A 21,618-nucleotide genomic window follows, 5' to 3' on the forward strand; every position below is an offset into this window, starting at 1 on the left:
TCGTGGCTCTGTTGAACACTTGCTGGGAAACCCATCTGCCTGCCCCCGAGAGGGATGGAGGAACTGCAGCCCTGAGCGGGTACCGGGGCTGCTGCGCGAGGCACAACGCGTCGCTGCCAGGCTTTGGCTCTGCTCAGCAGCTCCCAGAACATTTCAATTGGTAGGGGAGGTAGGTATTTCCTCTCTGTTGGCGCCGCAGCTGCTGGTATTCCATGTCCTGAACTTATTTCTGTGCCCATCACGCCTGTATCTGATATTGATGTTTTTGCAGAAATGCTAACGGACAGCACTGGGCTGCGGATCTCAGCTGGAAATGGCCCAAGGAAGAGACAAACCCATCTTTTTCTCCAGGTGTGTCAGGTACTGTTCTAAGAAATAAAGTATATTATCCCAAGCTTGCCAGGATTTCATGGGGTTCGGGAAGCAGATTACTTGCAGCGGCACCCACGCCGCTTACTGGGCTGGCCAAGACCTGCTAGCAAAGCAGCAGCCTGTATAGGGCTGGTTTGTTCTGAAAAACTCTTTCTGCTACAGCCTTGGAGGAGCTTTGGTGTGGGCAGCATTGCGTCTGGGTCGGTACCAGCTAGCACAACCCACCCCAGGTGCAAACCAGCCGTGGGATGCCCCTGCCCCTACACAGAGGAAGCTCCATATCTCCAGACCAGACCAGTGACAGCAGGGATTTCTCCTCCTCTTTTCGAAATGGAGGAGGAAAAAGGCCTCATACATGTAAGTAAACGAGGCACATTTACCTGCAAGAATTAAATGCACTCCCCACTTACCCTCTGCAGCAGCCCATGTAAGAGGGGTTTCTCCAGACAGACCCCTGCCAGCAAACCCACTCCTCTGAACACCTGCAGGAAGCCTTCACCCTAAGGAGTGAGCCCAGCAGCACGCAGAGGTAGAAGGGCTGTCTGTAAATTGACCCCAGGCACCTCTTTCACTGCAAGGGCGCTCTTTGCAAGGAAAGTAAAGGTACTTTTGAGTCCCTGGATGAAACACGCTGCTGGTACAGAACAGAGAAAGGTACGTGGGGCTGCTCACCCAGCATCATGTCCCCAGGCTCACACGGGGGAAAGTGTGATCAGCAGCAAGGTCTCTCCTTCTGGCCCCTGGGTGAAATCCTTGAACACAAAGGGATTCAAGATGCCCCGGTTCTCTCCTTGCCTCTGCAGTGGTTGGATTTGCAGGGGACATTCGGGCAATGTCTCTGCTCCAGCTTGCCCTAGGCACCACACGGGCACTCCAGGGCTCTCCACAGCCAGTACAGGAGACGGAATCAGTCCCAAAGAAAGAGCCAACCAGATTCAAACAGACCCTAATGCAACAGCCATGACGTCGGAGCTATTTACCACAAAGCAATTAGCAGCACAGCTCCATGCTGCTGAGGACAGACTCCTCCTGCCTGGCTGCTTGTGCTTTCTGGCTGTGCTGGCTCCTCATAGCAGTGGACAATTTCAAGAGCAAACAAATTGCAGCCAGGACGGGTGTGACAGTTGGTGACACGCTCTCCAGCCTGCGCAGAGGCTGCTGTGCTGCCACAACACCTGCAGGACCACCTGGAGCAATAACTCAAATTCTTTGCAGCAAACCAAACCTTCAGCTTGGCACCTGCGTCATGGCAGCAAGCTCTCGGGGCTCACTTACGGGCATGGGGATCTTGGACAGCTCTTTGCCGATGCAGTTCTTCATGATGCTCCAGAGGTTAAGGCTGTAGTTGGGTTTGTCGGGGATGCGGGTCCGCCTCCTTTTCTTCGGCAGAAGGTCTTTGCAAGACTCATTGTAGCTGCTTTGATTTGAGCTTTCAAAGACCTGCAGAAGCAACGGATGCACAGGCCTAAGCTGCACTCACTCCTCCTCTCCTTGCATTTCATCCCTCCCACCCTGCCCAGCCGACTCACGCTGTCCTCCAGGTTCCAGTCCTCGGGGTGCCCCTCGCTGGCCCCGCTCAGGTTACTGCCCGAACGCCTGCGGGGAAAAAAAGCCCAAATGCTGAAGGTGAGAAAGGGCAGAGAAGGGGAGAGAGGAGCCGGGGCAGTGCTGCTCAGCCACCACCACCAGGGGCATCTCCCTCCACCACCCAGGGTGCTGCCAGGAAGGCAATGGGGTGATGGAGGCCAAGTGTGGGCATCAGAGGGGGCTGAGAGATTCTCCTTTTGCCAGAAAGCACAGCAGTGTGGCCGTGGTTCAGACCACAGGTGCCTCTAGCCCAAAGAGATACCCTGGGAGGAGTAAGAACAGGATGACAAGATACTCCCCTCCTCTGCCCAGTGCTCCCAGAACCAAGCCATCTCCCTCCAGGCTCCTGCCTCCCTTGAGCCCACATCTGCTTTTTGCACACTCGGATGCAGCTGGCCAGGGCAGAGGCAGCCGGTTTGCTGGGGGATGTGCACACGCGGGTAACTCCCCCTCAGGAGGGGAGGCTGCTCTAAAGCCTAAGCGCAACACCAGGCAAACTCTTGCCACATGCTCAGGGGGCTTCGCCAGGCCCCGGGGCAGGGGCTCGTACCTGTGGTGCTTGGGGTCTGCGGTTACAGTGATAAAAGCTGGTGCATCCTCCATGGCATCAAAATACTCCGTCTCTTCATCTTCGTCACTGGCCTCTCCTTTTGAGGACTGCACACTCCCTGTGGGCACAAAGGGTTTGAGATGCTCACTTGCTGTCAGTCCCCTTCGGAGTCCATCGAGCACAAGTCTCACTGTCACCGCTGTCCCCCGTGTCCTCCTCCTGCTGTGTCCCCTCCAACACAGGCTTCCTTCACAGCTTATCTCACACTAGCCTTCCTTGCACGGACCCCTCCTCTCCATTCCCCTCCACAACGAGAGGATGCCGTGCCGGTTTCCAGCTCCTAAAACCAAGAACGTGCCCTTGCAGCTTGCATCCTGCCCCCGAGACGAGGCACGCAAGGCTCCCCTGCCACGCTCAGGGCCACCTCCAAAGCGTCACCAGGCTGCCCAACCAGCTCCTGCTCCGGCATCGCCACGTCTGCTGGGAAATCCGGTTTGGCTTAAAACAGAAAAAAAAAAGCCAAATGTTTCAGGTGTTGCTCAGACAGACTTCCTGGCCCTTGGGTTTTCCAGCCACGCACTTATAAACATTTCTCTTCCCTGCTGCTTGGGGAGAGGTCACTAGGAAGCCAGGAGCCACAGCCTGAGCCACACGTACCCCACGCCCCCCCCGGACATTAAACACGAGGGGACTTTGAGACCTGGTGCTGCTCCCCGAGTCCCAGTAGCTTTGCTTCTCTGCCACGAAGTCACTGTCCGAGCAGCCAGGACAGTGCCAGGCATGCAGCAGAGCTGACAACCCCTAAAACACCCGTTTCCCAAACCTCCCAGCACAAGCACAGTGGTGTTTTTGCCTGCTGCCGCCTCTGCCTGCAGCCATTTCACATTAAACTGTGGCCTCACGAAGTGAGCCATGTCCCTCCCCATCATGGAGACGTGGGACCCCAGTCCTGCCTGGGGCCTCTGGGTGCTACGCCTGCTCCAAAATGGGGACAGCACATCCTGCAAAGTGCTGCTGAGCCTGTGTGCAGGGACGAGGACGGATGCCCCGGCCTCAGCCCCAGCCCCATGCTGCTGGGTTGTTTGCAGGGTATGGCACCTTCCTTCCCCACACCGTCCCTATGTCCTTCCAAAGGAACAGGACCACCCCGTGCAAGGGGGTTGGGATGGATTTGTGCCTTCCCCTACACCCCCCTAGCACCACCTTCGCCCCTCCAGCAGCAGCTCGCTTCTCCCTCGAGTCCATAAATCCTTTTAAAATAAGACACGGCTCTCCTTGCAGCTTTTGGCTACCAGGCTGTAACTAATGTCTCCTGCAGGGAAGGAGATTTGGCACTACTAGCCAAAGCTGTAAGATTTTATTGCCCGATAAATAACTTTTGCAAACAGCAAACGAGTCCCGGCTGGGACAGCGCCACCCCACAGCCGTGACCTCGGTGGCCCTGGGGACCCCAGGTTTCCTCTGCAACAGCCTGAGATGCTCCCAAGGGTAAGGGAGAAGGCTGCCAAGATAGCCCGAGATAGCAGAAGCAAGCCAAGCTCTGGGGGCACAGCGCTCTCCTGCAACCACATCCTGGGGTCTGGGGAGATCCAAGTCCCCAAGCAAGGAGCAACGGGACAATTAGGGACAATTATGGAGCAACAGGCTCTGTAGAAACAAACACAACGGGCATGCAGAGCGTTGCTTGCGCATCCTCCCCATCCCCACCGCTGTGGCTCTGCCCTGTCCTGGCTCACCCTTGGTGGTGCCGGTGCTGCCCGCGCTGCCCGGGGCCCCGCGGCAGGCTCGCTCCAAGCTGTTGTGCTGCTTGGCTAGCTGCTCGATGGTCTCCTCCAGCCGGATCCTCTGCTCCCGCTCATATTGCAGCGCCCGCTGCCATTTGCGGCTGTGAGTCTCCGCTAAGTCCAGGAAATCGCGGCAAGCCTGGAGGGAAGGAACGGAGATGTCAGCTGGGAGCTTGGCACAGGAGAAACGCCATCCCCGTGTCCTTGGGGCTGCAAACGGTCCGGCCCTGACTGTCCGAACCCAAACCCGAAACTCCTCAGAGATGGAGGCAATGCAGACGGGGTCCTCGGGGCCAGGGAGCCCCAGCTGGGCTCACACAGACAGGGATGCCCCCAGACCCCAAGCAGCCACCTCCAACCCTACTCCTGCAGGCACGGAGAAGCCAGGCAGGACGATGGGTGACAACCACAGCGCGGGGGGACACTCGCGCAGGGAGCCACAGCCCCTGCCCAAGGCCAAAAGCCCCACTGTCCCCACCACGTGCTCGCCGCCACGCAGCGGGAGCTCCAAACAATTCAGTGATAAACCGGAGAATGTTGAGGGTCTGACTTTCAACCATCTGCAAGACTCGGTTATTTACGATCTTTCCATCCACTTGGATTTCACAGGTTACTTATTCAGCTCTTTTGGGCTGGCAGATGGCACCTGAACGTCGAGTTACCTCCTGGCCAAACAACAGCAGGGCTTCAGCTTCCATAACGCGGCCCCAGATTTTACCAGGATCTGCCCAAGAAAAGCTCTGACTCAGCAGGTTCTCAGCAAACCTTCGGACGGGAGGAGGATTTGAGTCTCATCCAGGGAGAGAAGTTTGGTAACATCAGAAATGACGCAGCACGATGCCGCAGCAAGCAGCACGGAGCAGCAGCTTTCGCGTTCCAGGTGAAGCAGCCCGAAGCAGAGGGAACAAACGACCCACGGCTACGCAGGAAGACACAGGGGACAGGCACGTGTGCCAACATCCCAACAGCCGGCGTCGAACCGGCTGGGAGGGATTTAAACCCTCGAGCACCGCCACAGCCACGCAGACCCACACGCACCCAAGCTCCATAAATGTTCCCCCGTGCGGGTCCCCTGCACCCCAGCCACGCTCCCACCCCACGTCCCCAAGCCGGCTGGGACCGCTCAGGTCTGACCCCGATGTCTTCAAACCCAGCCAAAGCTGAAGCCTCCAAGAAAATCCCTTTGCCCCCCTCCCTGCACCTGCCCAAACCCCGCCGGCACCAGTGCAAACCAAACCGTGCCCCGAGCTGGCAGGCTCGCCTCTTTTATTACGCTGATGTGTTGCAGTAAGAGGATGAAAGTAGAAGGGCAAGTAATCAGACAGCAGCCGCGACCTTCCCAGCCTGGAAAGCTCATTACCTGCTCGGAAGGTCCCAGCCCGCGGGCAGCCAGCAGGGAGGTGCCAGCTGCCCCCGCTCAGGGGCTGAGCGCTTTAAAACGATGTGCCAAGAGATCTCCTGGCATTATCCCGCTGCGACCCAACGCCAGCGGTGAGGTCGAGATAGGAAACGGAGCGTTGCTGGTGCGACGGTAAATATGGGAACGGGAGGGAATTAGAGATGAGCTGGCCTGACCACGTCTGCAGGGAGCTGGAAGCCAAGGGGATGTGGAGGAGAAATCCCAGGACCCGGCGATGGAGCCAGTATCCTAAAGAAAAGGCACAGCCCAAACCACCTCGGCTCCTCCTGCCCCAGGGCTGCAGCGTCGACCAGGATCCAGGCTGCATCCCAGACGGGATGTCTGCACAGCCTTCGCTTACAGCCCTATAAAAAAGTCCACACGACTGAGAAGCAGCCGTCAGTGCCGCACGCTTCCTCCCCAGAATCTCAGCCAAGCCCTGAGCACGGATGGCGCTGGAGGTTTCGGGAAGATGGCCGGGACGGTCCCCGCGCTGCCAGATGTGCCCTGGGGCGCTCCAAGGGGGTACCAGGGGAGTGCCCTGCAGCAGAGACCCTCCAAGCCCACCCCCAGCTGCAAGCAGCAGCCAGGTAAACTGAAGTTACTCCTTTGGTCTTACACCTTAGAGAGGTGCCAAAAGGCACCCGGAGCCCAAGCCCCGAGCTGGGGGAGCATCACGGCACCAGCCCGCGAGTTCTGCCGCACCACTGAGCCGCTGACGGGTGCACAGTCTGGGCAGGTCTCCCCAGGCTCCTCCCGCCTCTCTCTAGTCCCTAAATCAGCACTTTCAGGGGTCGGTTGTCACCATTTAGGCTGTCCACACCTCCGGTGACGACACGCCAGCTGCTGTGGGGACATGCAGGCGTTGCGGTAAGGCAGCAGCGCCGGCTGGAGCGAGGAGCAGCTTTGTCTCTCCCCAAGACAAAGAGCCACGTGCAGGGGGCACCACGAAGCACCGCCGCGCCCTGCGATGCTCGCGAGGCTGCAGCCCTCCCCAGCCACCAGCAGTCACCGAGCACCACTCCCTGCTGCCGTCCGCCAAAGGATGTGGCACAACTGACTTCTTTTGCGTGGTTGAAGTTGCGAAAGCCCAAAGAGCTGCATCTTCCCCTTCCACCTGCCTTCCCCTCCCTGTAAAGCCGTCGACAGCACGCTGTCCCCAAGCCCCTGGACACTCCGGGGACGGCTCTGCCCGCAGACAGTGGTGGCTGTGGCTAAGCGCGGGGACACAAAGGCAGGTCCCTGCTCTGGGCTGGGATGGTGACACGGTGTCATCCCTCTGCTGGCACCCATCCGGGTGCTGCCTCCAGCTGGCTGAGCACCGCGGCCTCGCCGGGTGCCGCTGCAGAGTGGGAGCCGCCCCACGCTGTGCAAACGGCACCGGGAAGGAGCCCCGGGACCCTGGGGGTGGAACGCCCCAAAGGGACCGCAGGGGCTGCAGCAGCTCCAGGAGACAGCAGCCACGGCTGGGGTGAGTGCGAGAGGAGGGCAGCAGAGCAGAGAAGAGGGAAACGGGTGAGAAAGCAGCAGCCAGCAACTCTGCAAGGGTGAGGACAGAGAAACGCAGCCGCTGGGAAGCACTGACGGGGCACCGGGAGGATCCATCCTCACCAAACACGACCCCACAGAGAGCACTGAGAGCGCCCGAGGTGGCACAGGCAGAAGAGCCGCGGGTGCAGCTCAACGTGCCCTGCTCGCAGGACACCAAGGGTGGGAGATGCTGCCCTGGCAGCGCCAGCCTGCCCCACGGATCCGTCCCACAGCCCCATCCGCACCAGCAGTGCCCTGGGCGCCTGGCCGCGCTCCAGCCGAAACAGCACCCGGAGCAATGCTGCACCACCCCACTGCGGGATGTCTCCCCTGTCCTTACCCTACCTCAAACGGGCGATGGCAGCGCCGGCGGGGAGCCGGCACCATCCGCTTCACCGCTCACGGGCATCGCCGCTTCCACGCCTACCGGCAGCTGTCCCCTCTCCTCCGTGAGCGGCCTTCGGAGGCTGCGAGCCGCCCTCCGCGGGGCTGTCACCGTGCGAGGACGTGGCCGGGGAGCAGAGGGGCGGCCCCGGTCACTGATCTCCCTCCGGTGACAGTGCAGGGCAGCGAGCAGCCGCCTCGGACCAGTCCTGGCGTGGATCAGGGTGAGAGCAGGGGACACGAAGCCGAGGTGCCGGCATCCCGGGTCACGGCCCATTCATTTCGTTAATCCCTCGGCGCTCCAACGGTGCAGACAATTGCAGCCAGTGGGCTTTCTCAGGAGCAACGCCGCGAAATCCAGCTTATAAAAACCCTTACGGAGCGGTGGCTAAATTTAGCTAGGGCTGAACCTGAGCTGGATTGTGAGCGAGACAGAGCTGCAAATCCACACTGTGCGGGGAGAGCAGCCCTTCTCACAGAGGTCAGTGGGCGAGAGGCCCCTGGGTGAAGGCACCGCATGGGAGAGCACAGGAACAGTTTGCAGGATGAAAGCAAACCAGAAGCAATTCCCCAACAGGGCAGAGGCGCGAGATGTGCTTTAGTGGAGGGCGCAGCCGTCCTGTAGCTATCACAGCCATCTGCAGAGCTCGCCCGGGGCCGAGCACGTTGTGCCCCATATGCCCACGCCTGCCCCGACGCAGCGGCCACGTTTCAGCACGCCGATGCCCAAACCTCCAGCAAGGCAGGGAGAGGCCGGCAGAGGGGCTGCTGCTCCCATCCCACGCAGCATCACACCCTGCCGGGAACCTGGTTTTAACCCTCCAGGTTACAGAGGGGCAAAGGGGGGTGCGGGAGGGGCCGCACCGTGCCCCCATCCTCGCTGCGAGCTTGGAGCGAAGCCCCAGCCCCAGCCTCCAACCTCGCAGCCCCGAGACCCGATCGCTCCTTGGCATCCTCACAGCACAGAGCCAGGGCTTGGGAGCGGCAGCCGGCACCCTCTGCACTCCACGAGCGTGTCTGAAAATAACGAGGGAGGAAGCAGCCCTGCTGAAGGCCGGGCGAGGAGGCTGGGCTGCCTGAGTCACCGCCGAGCATCCCAGCAGCTCCTCGCCCCGCCGTGCGGGCAGGACACCGGCGACTACGGCTGACAGCAGGTGCCGCGGTACGGGCACCAGGTCCCGGTGAGCCCAGTGCCACGGAAGGGACAGCGGGCTCTTCCCTCCACAGCTAGCACAAGGTTTTGCACCACATCCTAACTCAGCGCTGGGCGGTGGGGCTGCAAATCCCCATAAAGGCGTGGTGGAAAAGCGCCCTCAGATCCCTGCGGAGGGAGGCAGGATGCCATCGAGACCCCCCACCCCCCCAGGGAGCAGGAGGCGAATGCCGCCGTCAGCAGCCGCGGTCAGGATGATCCAGCACGACTCACGCGCTTGTCACAGCACACACACCAGATTTCACAGCTTGTTGCAGCCTAATAGGAGCATCATTATCGTCCCACAGATTATTTACGTAGCTGAAAGCGATCACCCGAGGTCACCCGCGTCCTGCTGGGGTGCCAGTGCCACACACCCGCAGGCACCTGGGACCTCATCGGGTCAGCAAGAGAAACGCAGAACACAGAGACAACGGCAATCAGTGTGAACGCACCCAGGTAAATGATCACATCACATCTGCCCCGGGGTTTGAACCGCGGGGGACGACAAACCTCCCAGGAAGCACTACCGAGGCAGAGATGTCCCCAGCTCCAGCCCTCTGATGATGGATGCTGAGGGACTGTGCGATCGTGCCTGCGATCCCGCCTGCACGGAGTGCCACAGGAACAGCCCTGCGAGTCTGATCCTTGGGAAGCAAAACACCGACCTGGGAGGCACAGGGCGGTGAGGGAGCGATGTCTTCTGCTCCTCAGCCAGCCCCTTCCTCTGCCCGCCCGGGACATGCATCGCTCCATCGCCCGGGCGTGACGTGGGAGAAGGGAGCTGCCAGCTGCGCTCAATCATCTCTTTTTCAAAGGTGCATTGTACAGCAAGGGCTGCTGCTTCATTCATCGCAGGAAAGAGCATCTTGCTGCTTTGCACGCGTCTGGTGCTGCGTAGATAAGTGCTCCCTTCCTTCCTGGGCTCATCAAAACCCAGGGACACATCTGCGCTGCTGCTTACCAGAAAATATCCCAGGGGAAGGGCCATTTCTCATCCTCTTTTTAGCTCAGAACACATTAACATCATGTCAGAGCCCCAGTCGTATAAAATTCGCAGCATAAAATTCAGCACTTTGCATTGCGAGCAGTGAGATATGCACAGCGTTAGCACAGGCAGAAGGTTAATTTGTCTCCCCCCCCCCGAAACACTGAGCACAAAGCAAATGGGAAAAAAAGCAAGGACAGAGCCGGCCTGAATCCCAAATCAGCTCGCACAAGCAGCCGGATGGCAACAAGACACGGTGGACATGGTGTCAAGTGCAGTCGGTGGTGCCCCCAGCCAGGCCCACGGAGCAGCAGCACAGCAGCAGGAGCAGCAGTGCAGGGGAACATCCAGGGGACACAGATGGCTGAAACGACAGCAAATCCCCCCAGAGCCCTTGGAGTGACCCTCAGCCGCCCGCCCAGCAGCACGCCGGCTGCCCGAGGAGGGCACAGGCACACCGAGAGCTGCTTCTCTCCCGGGAAGGGCTGGCAGCAAGAGGAGAGCCTGAAAGGTGCTGGGCTGAGCCCCACCACCTCTCGGCACCACCACAATTAAGGATGCACGGGCACGGGAAAACTCATTAATGCCCCAAAGGGGAGCAGGGAGACATGAGAGCAGCCAGAGCTGGTCCAGCCCACGCTGCGGTGCCCTGCAGCACGCACAGCACTGCGCCAACGGCAGCGTCTCCGCCAGAACCCAACGCTCACCCAACGTGCTCCCAAAACTGCTGCTGCTCCTGCAGGAAGACCCCTAGCAGCTCCCTGCCAGCACCCACATCCCACAGCAGGTCCCAAACCTTGCGTCTCAGCAGCGCCCGTTTCTCTCCAGGGACCGCGACTCCCCGGACAGCCAAACGGAGACCTCTAAGATGGAAACACCTACAGCTGCCTGGGGGGCAGACCTGGTCTCACGGCTGTCTCTCCGGGGGTTTTACTAACTCACTGTGATGTTTTTGGCTGTGCACCTCAATGCTGTGAAGACAGGGGTGCTCCCCTCCGCCAGGCAGGCTCGGCGCTGTTAACGCAGCCCCAGTGAGGGCTGGTTGGATGAAGTTCAAGTCAGCTGAGGCTCTTGACTGGAAGGTGCAAGGACTGCTAATTCATCCCCATAAAGCGGAAGAGCTGCTATTCAGGTTAACAGACTAGCAACCACGCTGCTTTAAAAGAAAAGTGCTGCCCTCATGGATTACTCATGCCAAAGCTACAGGCTTGTGCCTGTGCACAAGTCCCTCCTGCAGAGCCCCGGCAGCGTTCACCCAGTACCCCCCACTAAGCCCCCTCTGAAGCCCCTCAAACCAACCTCAGCCCAGGTCCAAGCAGCTGGGGCTGGCCCTGGCTCGATGGCTGGATCCTGTCTGCAGCCCCGGCCGTGTAATCCAGCCCTCACAGCAGAGAGGATTAGCGAGGAGACGGTGGCAAATCCCTTGGTGCAGCTGCGTTAACAGAGGCTCCTGCGATCCCTCAGGCACGCAGGCTGCTGAGCCCATCACCACCGCGTCCCCGGCAGGACGGAAGCCCTGGTCTGCTTTCCAAAGCACTGCTCTCTGGCAGAAAAACAATTAAGGCATTTGCTTAATGCTTTGGCGTGCCTGCGGCACTGCCCGTACTCAGCCCCGAACCCAGCCAGGCAGCACACCGCAGCCCCGCCGGCCGTGCCAGGGGCACATGGTGTCGGGCAGGAAGGTGTGCGGGGAGCTGAGTCCCCGCGGAGCCAGGCTGCCACGAGCGGCTCCCTTGCAGGGCTTTGCTGCTCTCCTTCGGGAACGCTCACGTCCTCAGCTTTCCTTCCGGAGGCTCTCACCGCCCGGCAGCCAGATCCCTCCAGCTGCACGCCACGGCTGCTGTGGTCGCTTCCTTCCTCTCTGATACCCGCACCACCAAAACCAGAGTGGGGACCCGGCCCCCAGAGCAGGAACCTGTTCCCCAGCTCTGTCCAGACTCAGCCAAGGGGCCCAGGAAGGCCAGATCTCATCCCAGATCTCATCCCCTGGGCTTGCCCTGCCCTCCGAGCAGTCCCAAACGCCTTCATGGTTAAACACAGAGCCAGGTTGGAGAGTTGTCACACTGCTGCTTCAGCCCCTGCCTTTGGTGAAATGCTGTAGGGGAGGGAAGGGGGTACCTGTGCCGGCCCTCAGCACATGCAGGGATCTGGTCCCAGCCTCAGCACGCTTCGATAGCTCTGTCCTGCAAAGAGGATGCGCACAGACAGATCTCACAGGCTCCTGCCTGTTGCTGGCTGCTTCTTTTCTCCGACAGAGAGAATTCCAGATGCTGGTCCCCACCACCCATTGAGCAGCCACGGCGGCAGCAAGCAGCTGCCATTGCCCACGGGCAGCTCCAGCCCCGGGCCCTGGAGGAAGCCATTTCACTTCGTCCCTTGGTTTCAGCCCCATGCCACGCGTGTGTGCCCACGCCCGGCTCTGCAGGGTGCTCCGCAGGGCACTCTGCTGCACGGGGCCGCGAGGAGCAGCCGTGGGTGCCAGCAGCTCGCCCGGTGGCAGCTTCCCTTCCCTGTCGCACTCGTCTCCAGCACTGCCCAGTGCCACGGCTTCCTCCCGGGCAAACCCGCGGGACGGCGGCGCCACCAGTTGTCCGTTCTCCTCGGCCAGACGCTGGGTGAAGGACCTGCAGAAGCAGCACGCTTCCTGGCCCATCAGCCCGAGAGGCAAACCAAGCCAGCGATCCGATGGGCGGAACCACTGCAGGATGGACGCAGCAGCGTGTCCCTTTGCCATCAGCCCCGCCACGTCCCCGTCCTGTCCCCGGAGTGCCAGCAGCCACAGGGCACAGCACCGTGCTTTGCTGGGTCCCCGCAAAGCGGGCAGCAGCCACAGGAGGACGCGGGGACGGGCCAGGACCAGGCTCCCCCAAGCAGCAGCGCGGGCGCTGCCCGGCTGGGCGGTCCCGCAGCACGGCGGTGCTGCCGATTAACGTGGGGTGTTTCTGACAGGGCAAGCCCGGTCTCTGAGGTGCTCAGACCGCAGAAATCAGCCCCTGGCACCCAACAGCTGCCTGGGCAGAAGTGCTCAGAGCTCTCCTTCTCTGAAGCTGTAGCAGAGAAGTTACCGCACAGCTGAAAAAACAGGAGGGCAGAGCTGCAAGAGGCGTGCGGGGGTGCTGGTGAGAGGCACGGCCCCCATCTTCTCACACGAGTGTCCAAGGAGAGCCCTGGGACAGAGTCCGAAGCCTCTCAGAGGTCAGATGGACACAGTGAGGAGGAGGAGGTGGAGGAGAGGTGCGAAGCCCCACGACGTGGTGAGGACAAACCTGTGGAGCCACCTGCAGGAGCACTAGCTCCAGGAGCACCACCTGAAAGCTCGAGGTCCCGCGGCCACGTGCAAGGTCTGAGGGTGAAATACGAGGGCGGGAGGACTCAGCGACCCCGGGGAACCGGGTCACAGTGCCAAGCCCAGCCGCAGGCTCGCCACACGAGCAGCCCACCCAGTTACTTGTTCGTCAGCATCCACAGCAACGCAGACCCCTCGCCGCAGCCCGGGATTAGGGCCGGGTTAGAGATTTAATCGCAAAGCCACGGGCTTTCTGGGTCACTGACGTGGTTTTCGATGCGCTGATTAGAGCACACGGAGCGGCGCAGCACAGATAATTAATCGGGCTCCTCCTGCACCTTCACCGCTGCAACAGGCCCAGGTGGGGGAAGCTCAGGTTTTAGGCAGGAGGGCACCCGCCGGCGGCTGCCGAGGGCAATCCCTGCCCGTAAGGAAGCAGCCCCAGGAGCAAAGATGGCATGTGCTCGCTGCAGCACCTGCGTTAGTGCCAGCGCTGTAGGGATATGCAGCGGCCAGGGCTCCTCCAGCCCCACGGGTGCCCAGCAGGCTGCTGGGCCAGCTCTGGGAGGGCAGAGAGGAGGTGGGATCCATCCTCCCGCCGTGCCTGCGATGAGTGAGGGGATCCCAAGGGACAGCAGGGTCCCATCAGTCTGCCCTCATCCTCAGAGCCACCCAGGGCAGCCCAGGAGGCAGGGAAGGGAAGGAAGCGAGCACGGATGTGCTGGTGTGGCTGTGCCCGGTGTAGCAGCGCCCTGCAGGGTGAGCAGCCCTTTCCCCAGCAGCACCCGGCTCCGTGCAGGGGCCCGGCCGGGTTTGCAGCAGCATCACCCAACCACGACCGCTGCGGCTTTAAAATGCAGGCGGTCACCCCGGTGCCCGAGCCTCCCCAGTGGGGCGATGCCTGGGACCCCATTCCCTATCAGCTTCGGGCAGCTTTGCAACCCAGCACCGGCACAGGCAGGGGTTAAGCTATCGCCAAAGCCACAAAAATGATGCACGAGGCTGGAGGCTGCTGTGGTGAGCCCAGCGCCACTCGGAGCACGTGCCCCGCGTCAGTCTGCTTTAACGCTGAGACAATTTTAGGAGTACAGATTAATCACACCACCACCCCCGCGGGGCCACAGGAGGCTCACGGCACTGAAACAGCAGTGAATTTGGGCAGGGCTGGCACTGGAGCCCAGAGGAGCGGCCCGTCAGCAGCTCTGGGGAAGCGCGTCCTTCGTGGCATCACGGAGAGGGTGGCAGCGCTCCGGGCGGCTTTGCTGCCGTGGGAAAGGGAAACCCGCACTGGGGGTCAGCCTGGAGTCTCTTGTAGGGACAGCAGCGGAGTCCTTTGGGTCCCCGTGACCGCCTGCCACGCACAAATCTCGTCCCCAAACGCGACACCCCAGCATCTCGCGGCCAGCACTGCACCCTCGCCCTTTTCGCACGGGCTGTGCCCACGTGCCTGAGCCTTCTTCCCCCTGCCCTCCTCCTCCTCCCGCTGCCGGGCTGCTCCCAGGCCTCGAGGTACAGCACCAGCCCCGCAGCGACACGCAGCCCGGCCGAGCCCTGCTGCTCCCTGTGCTCACATCATCCCTAAAAAAGCACAAAGGAAAAGGAAGAGAGCGGGTGTTGCACGCTTGCACGTGGCTCAGCTGCCTCTGAGCCCTGCCGTAGCAAAACCCGCTCCCTTTAAAAGCCTCTTTCCAGCAACACTCACAGCATCTCGAGCTCTTCCTGACGCCCCGAGTCGCTTCCTCACCGCGTGCGCGGGGCCCCCGCCTGCTGCTGAATCCCGAGCCGGGAGCTTTCTGTGCCGGTTGGCATCGTCCACACCGCTCAGCACAGGGCTCTTTCTCTCTGCTCCTCTAATTAACCCCTCAATTTGTTTCCTCTTATTTTTACGTACCTCCCACTCCTCCCCCACGGCAGATTGCTGTTCTGTGTCTCCGCTTTGTCGCTCCTCAGGCTCCGGCGGCATCGGCTCGGCCGAGCTCTCCCACATGTCTCGCCCGGTGCGTTATTACGCAAGGCTTCAAAATAAGGACGGAGCGGAGAGAACGGGCAGCTGGCGGAGGTCTGCGCGCAGATTTTGGGGCTGTCCCGCTGTCTTTCCAATCCTCGCCGGGACCACAAAGGTCCGGCACCTCCAGCTCTCCCCTGCCCGAACCTCCCCCCGCTATCCCTCGCACAGGAGCAGTGGGGCGAGGAGCGGGGGGACGGCCTCCCAAGGAGAAGGGGGGGCTGCAGAGGGCACCCAGGCCCCCAGCGGCACGCACGGCACGGTTGCAGCACGGAGGTCACCTTTAACAGCGAAGCTGTTGCATTTACATATGTATTTATTTATTTCTACTCGCCTGCTGCTGCCCCCCACGGCACGGGGACATTTACATAATCCCATCATCCCCGACCGGGTGGAAACGGGACCGGGATGCGTGCCCGGCCGGCCCCATCCCTCACCCACTCCTCATGTGGGTCCCAAATCAGAGACAGACCCCACAGAGCTCTTGGTACACTGAAAGCAGCTCGCGTGGTCCCGAGGGGCCTGCCAGGACCCACGTGGGCACACAGACAGCATCCTCCCCGCTACCGCCAGGAGATGGCTTGGACCCATGGGCTTTTCCGCAGCGATGTTTAACATTTCTATCTGGAAGGTTTCTGTAGCTCCGCGTTGCACAGAGCCACCCCTGCCCCAGGAGAGGCCGTCGGCAGGGGCTTCCCAGAGGGCATCACCCCGTGCCAACGAGGTAAATCGAGGTGCAGAAATGCTCACGGGGTGTGTACGCAGGCTATACCAGCGGCTCTCCCCACCCATCCTGGGGGTCCCAGCTGCATGGGGTTGGGCTCTGCTCCTGGCCCTGTCGCCTCACCGCAGAACAAGGGGCTCAGCAGAAAGCAGGGAGAGCCGCGAGCACCCCCCCCATGGCTGCCACCCAGCTCCCGCCCTGCTTCTTCCCCGTTACAGCCTCTTCCCTTCTGGCATCTCCCCCAGCGGCTCAGCAAACATGGAAAAGGACACCGTTGAAACACACCCCGGACACCCACCAGAGCCACAGCCCCTCTTTACTCCGTGTTTCGGACTCACCAAACCACGCCGAGTTCCTCCCATCCTTTTTTTTTTTTTTTCGCACTGTTCCCCACCGTCCAGGCAGCCAAGCCCTCGCTCAAGCCTTTGTCACGCCACAACCCCCCGCCGCCTCCTCCTCCTCCTCCTCCTCCTCCTCCTCGGCCTGGAGGCAGCAGGTATCGCCCTGCTTGCCCCTTCCCAAGGGGCTGCTGCCAAAGCCCTCTCCCCAGCTGCTCCTGCACCCCCTCGCCTCCTGCTGGCACACCCTGGCCGGGCACACCGAAACTCTGAGGAACTCGGGGCAGCAGCAGCAGCGCTGCACGGGGACCCACAGAGCTGCTCCCCAGCTTGAAGCGCCGGCTCGGGAAAGCCGCTCCCCAGCGAGCGCCCGGCGCGCAGCCGCCGGCCTGATTATTCCTCTGAGCACACACAAAATGACACACGGCCTCCTTTTCGCTCGGGGCCGGGACAGCGCTGCTCCCTTCGCGATTCCCCGAGCTCTGCCTTCATACATTATTCCGTGCCTGTCAGGCTGGAATTTCCTTTTTCCTTTCAATTTTTTATTTAGTTTCGCTCTCTCCTCCCCTCCCCAGGGAAGCCAGCGCTCCCAGGAGGGGCTGGTTCGCTCCAACAGAGGCAGCCCCACGAGCCCCACATCCCACCAGAAGCCGTCCGAATCCGGGTGGGAAGCCCGGCGGCGCTGCGCAGGGCCGGGAGCGGTGACCGGCTCCAGCAGGCAGCTCGGGGAGTGCGCAGCCTGGCACCATGCAGCCCGTGAACACCACGGGCTTGAAGCCCTGGGTCGTGCAAAGCGAGGAGCACGGCTTCACTGACAGCAGCGACGGCGCAAGCGACAAGGGGACCGGGCTCCGAACCTGCAGCAGGCTCTGAATCGCCGTGCCAGCCTGAAAGCCGCTGCCAGCGGTGGCCAAAAAGCCCCCAGCACCCCAAACCTCTGCTTTACCACGCTCTGCATCCAAACTGGGGGCGGCCGGCGCAGGACCCGCGCTGTGCAGAGTCTCAGCCACCCCGAGGGGTTCGGCGCCGTGCAAGAGGGGAAGGGCAAAGGAAGAAGAGGAGGAGGAGAAAATGCCTCGCCCTGCCTGCTCGCGACCGCGGCAGCACTCACGTTGATCATAGCATTGGAGGTGATGCGGAAGAGCGTGGCTCGCTCGTTCACCGCCTTGATCTTCTCGCCGCTCTCGGCCGGCAGCTTCAGGTTCTCCAGCTCACTGAGCGAGCGCTGCAGGGCCGCCCCGTGCTTCGCGATCAGGTCATTGCAAGTGCTCAGGTCCTCCAGCTTGCTCGAGAGGGTTTTCAGCGTGCCGTGCAGCTCGCTCTTGTCTGACTGCGAGGCGGGCTCCTCATCGCCCGAGTCATCTGCAAAGGGAGGGATGGAAAAAAAAAAAATAGTTTCCATGGTTACCCCCGGACCGTACCAGCGGGCAGGGGGACCTCCTGCCTCCTCCCGCCTCCTCCACGCAGGCAGGGATGCGCCGGGGCAGAGGGAAGGGCACAAGCCCGGCCCCGACCCCCTGCTCGGCCGCCCCGCTGGCATCCCTCTGAGCTGGGACGCAAAGCCTGGCACCGACAGCAACCTGGGAGAGCACCCCAAGGCGTCAGGAGGGCTCCTGCCGCTGCCACCGGGACTCAGCTCAGGGCTGCTAAGGCTGAGGGATGGGGGTGACACGGGAACGGTGTGCTGGTGGCAGCGGGGAAGGCGGCCCCTCTCCTTGTACACGTCTCCAAGTGGACAGAGCCGCTGGCTCTGCCAGGAGCGCGTTGTGCCAGACAAATCCATTTCACCCAAGGGACAGGTCCTAAAAACAGCCTCTACCCCAAACCTTCCCCCCCCTTCAGCGGGCAGAAAGCCGTGACCAGCATCTGTCAGATACGACAGGAATGGTTACAGCTGTAACTCCAGAATGATTAAAAACAGAAAACCAACCCAAACGGAGCAGCACACCTAACTTAGAGGCCGCTTCAGAAGGATGGAACAGGACAAGGAAGCAGAGCCCGAGACCAAGGCTTGTCCTGCACAGCTCGAGGGTGGGAGAACAGAATCAGAGCCCCGCTGGAACCTGGGAACGCAGCGAAATGCAGACGTCTGGTGAAGGAAAGCACCAGGGCAGCATCTCCAATGCCGCCATCTGATTCGGCCGAAGCCAGGAGCGAGGCACCTGGTGGGCACCAAGGAGGAGGTTCGAAGGTCAGAGCCCCGTGGTGCCAGCACCTGGAGTCAACACAGACCTCCCCGAGCAGGCAGGCGATGAGCCGCGGCCACCCGGAGGGCTCTGAGCACCCCCACGACCCCAGGGCCGGTGTTGGGGATGGCGGAGGGGATGGGACGGGCACGGGGTGAGGAGAGGGAACGCACAGGGTTTATGGGACACGTTCCGGGAGGGTGCACAAGGCTTGTGCTGCAGGCATCTTGAGCGTGCCAACTTCAACAGATCCAGCAGCAAAACTGAAGCCAGCAGTAAGGAAAAGTAACCAAATCCCCCCTGAGGTCTGCTTTTCCATTTTCCAAGTCTTTCCATCGCAGACACCTGGCAGCTACCCCAAAACACCATTACTTCTGCATGACTCCAGGGGAAGAACCAGATCTGGGATTTTTCTGTTTGCAGACACGAGCGACACTTCCCAAAGGCAACCTCACCTATTTACAAACACTGCAAAAACTGTGCTGTAGGAGCGCCAAGCAGCAGGAAGCATCGTTCTGCCTGCCCCCAGGCAGCATTTAACCCCCAAATCCCCCCCGTCCCCATTTTCTCGCCGCTGCGCAGAATCAGACAAACGCCTGGGTCTGACCGTGCCACCTGCGATGCTGCTCTTTGTGCTCAGCTGGGGACCCCTCAGCCATGGCTGGCCCGGAGGAATATTCCTCCCCTTCTCTCTTACACAGCACCTGGGAGTGCCTGAGCTCAGAGAGACCCAGCTCGAACCCTGTAAGTCACGGTAAAATAAAAACATCACTCACCAGCAACATAATTTGCTGTAATTAACTGAAATCAGCGCACGGGAAGAAGGGAACGCGAAGGCACGGTTACAATTAAATCAGAGCAAGCTAAAGGACAAACATTTTTGCAAAGCCCCCAAACCACCTCCGGCACTCACCGGAACGGAGCCGACTCCGAGGACGCAGCTCCAGCCCACAGCCACAACCGCTGGGACCCTTCCAAGCCCTGCGAGACCCCAGCCCAGCGGCTCGGTGGTGAGAGCACCCCCGGGGCTAAGCGGAGGGAGCCCTGCTGCCACCCTGCCTCCAGCTGGGACCCAAAAGCAGTCGGGTCAGGCAAAGCCGGCCACTTCCCAGCTGGTTTCTCGGTGCCACCAGGACGCTAGCGGCAACGTTTCGGGGACAGGGCTGGACCCTGCACTGGCATCGGCCCCTTCTCAGCCATCACCTCCCTCCCACCTGGGGGAGGACAGCCCCAGTGAAACCACATCACCATGAGGCTACCACCGCCTCCGGTTAGCACTGGAGATGATTTATCACGCCCAAGTTGCTGCTACTGCCGCGGATAAAGGACTCGCTCATCTGGAAAGGTGAAGCGGCCGCAAGCCCTGGCCTGGAGGGCTTGGCTTTGAGCATGGCCAAGTGCCAGGGCACTTGGGGAGCTCACCCTCATTCAGGCCTTTCTAACAACTCAGCCAAGAAAAAAAACAGGCTTTGGTTTGCTGAAGTACGTGGTGAAACACCCCAGGGATCAGGAAACACCCATGGAGACAGAGACCGTTCAGGTCTCCTCGTTTGAGGACAAAAACTGCCCCAAATCCGCAGCAGCAGGCAGGGATGCGTGTGCCACCTGCCCAGCAAACTCACCCCACTGGGGGCTTCCCAATTTCAGTGACTCGGGCTCACAAACGCCCTCAGGAACTGGAGAAACCAACAGTCCCTGGTGCCGGGGAGCTCGGGAGGGAGCCGGCAGAGCTCAGACCGCAGGTGGGGCGATGGCAGCGCCCGAGAGATGCTGCCCTGTGTCTTCACCGCTGCGTGGCCAAGTCCCCGGGTTTGCAGCCCACCTCCCCCAGGAACACACGCAGCTTTTGTTTTGATGCACGTGCTTCCTTCGCACACTATGCACCCGGGCCCCCGCGACCCGTTCATTCCCTCTTTCATACTTTGTTTTGACTTGCGAACAAACTTAAAGGGAATCTGTTTTGATTTTTATTTGTAGGGCACTGGCATGAACCAGTTGCTATAGGAACAGCCAGCCTCGCTGCAAGCTTGGAGGATTATTTTTGGAGCTGTGATGCTATTTAATCTGTGTAAAATGGATCAGCAGCCGGCGGCCGTAAGCCTCCTCGGGCTGTTTCTCAGCCCAGCAGCCCTGGAGAGCAACACCAGCCCTTGGTGCCTGCAGCGCCAGCTCACGAGGAGCCCAGTAAGGCTCCCATTATGTCCCCGTTTTCTGCCTCCTGAGGTTCCCTCAGCTCAATACCGCTTGCTCTTTCCCCAGTGCTGGTGGAAAGCTGCACGCTGGCTGGAGGGGGAGGCGTTTCTCTGCGCTGCAGCCTTCAGGGACACCGGTGACACCGGAGGTGGCAGGGGAGTGGCCGGGGACCCCAGCCACACCGTGCTGGCCACGACAGCAACCCATGGTGCTGCTGCTCACAGCCAGGGTATTTCGGTGCTCCCGCGGATGTATGGAGCCAGGAGAGAATGGACCTCCTGGTCCTCTTCTCCTTTTGGGGGAAGGTGATGGACCAGGAGGAGGTCCTGGTCAGCTTTTATTCTAAGATTCCCAAACTACGTTCATAGTCCAGTGGTGACGTCTCCAACCCAAAGCCACACCTAGGGCACCTAGCCCTGAGAGCTCCTATACCATCGCCGACCTTCCTCTCGGGGTCCAGCACGGAGGCTGCTCCGACATCCTGACCCGTGCTCGCCCTGTGAGCAGAAACCTTTCCCGTCCTGGGTATCCTCACTTCCAGAACACCCTCTGCTTCCTGCATCACCTTTAACTTCTCAGGGAATCCCACCTGGCTTTCTGCCGGTAGGTGAGCTGACATGGGAAAGGAGGTGTGGGATTGAGCGGGATGGGTGCTCCTGCGCCCACACCAGCCGCCCACAGCCCAAAAACAAACAGCGTGCTGCAAGCTGCCCTCCATGGCCGGAACAGAGCTGTGCTGTGAGCACCCAAGCCACTGAGGCAGTGTCCTCAGGCACGCAGCCCCCTTCCCACCAGCCGGGTGCCCCCAGAAACCCGACAGCACAAGGGATCAGGCCGACACGTGAAGGATGCTAAAACAGCAAATCCACTGCTCCTGCGTGGTTTGGAGAGGGGCTCCGGCACAGCTGGCTGGTGCCAACATCACCAAAACGTTGACGTGGAGCTGGGCAGAGGCTTCAAACTTCGCAACGGATTACAGAGTAAGCCTGTAGTAAATGGGGGAACAGTGTCGGTGGTTTTAATGAACTCTGCAGGGCTAATGAGCTTCTCGAAGCAATAACCAGGAGGGCACAGCCCCCCTGCTCAGTGCTCTCCTAGGC

General features: G+C 61.0%; 1 protein-coding gene across 4 annotated transcripts in view; it reads right to left on the reverse strand.

Moving 5' to 3' along the window:
* Positions 1 to 21,618, reverse strand: part of OSBP2 (oxysterol binding protein 2) — a 97,674-nt gene that overhangs the window by 10,107 nt on the left and 65,949 nt on the right. For 2 of the 4 annotated variants that reach the window (XM_035571092.2, XM_035571094.2), the window contains 5 exons: positions 17,251 to 17,501; positions 4,246 to 4,432; positions 2,510 to 2,627; positions 1,902 to 1,968; positions 1,648 to 1,812 (listed from right to left, as the gene is read on the reverse strand). In XM_035571092.2, the coding sequence (XP_035426985.1) occupies positions 1,648 to 1,812; positions 1,902 to 1,968; positions 2,510 to 2,627; positions 4,246 to 4,432; positions 17,251 to 17,501 (788 nt within the window). Of the gene's footprint in view, positions 1 to 1,647; positions 1,813 to 1,901; positions 1,969 to 2,509; positions 2,628 to 4,245; positions 4,433 to 14,963; positions 15,040 to 17,250; positions 17,502 to 21,618 lie in introns of those variants that run through there. The other 2 variants (XM_035571093.2, XM_050714243.1) reach the window with 2 other exon arrangements.

This window comes from Cygnus atratus, chromosome 17, assembly GCF_013377495.2.
Source record: "Cygnus atratus isolate AKBS03 ecotype Queensland, Australia chromosome 17, CAtr_DNAZoo_HiC_assembly, whole genome shotgun sequence".
In the NCBI taxonomy this organism is placed as follows: Eukaryota; Metazoa; Chordata; class Aves; order Anseriformes; family Anatidae; genus Cygnus; species Cygnus atratus.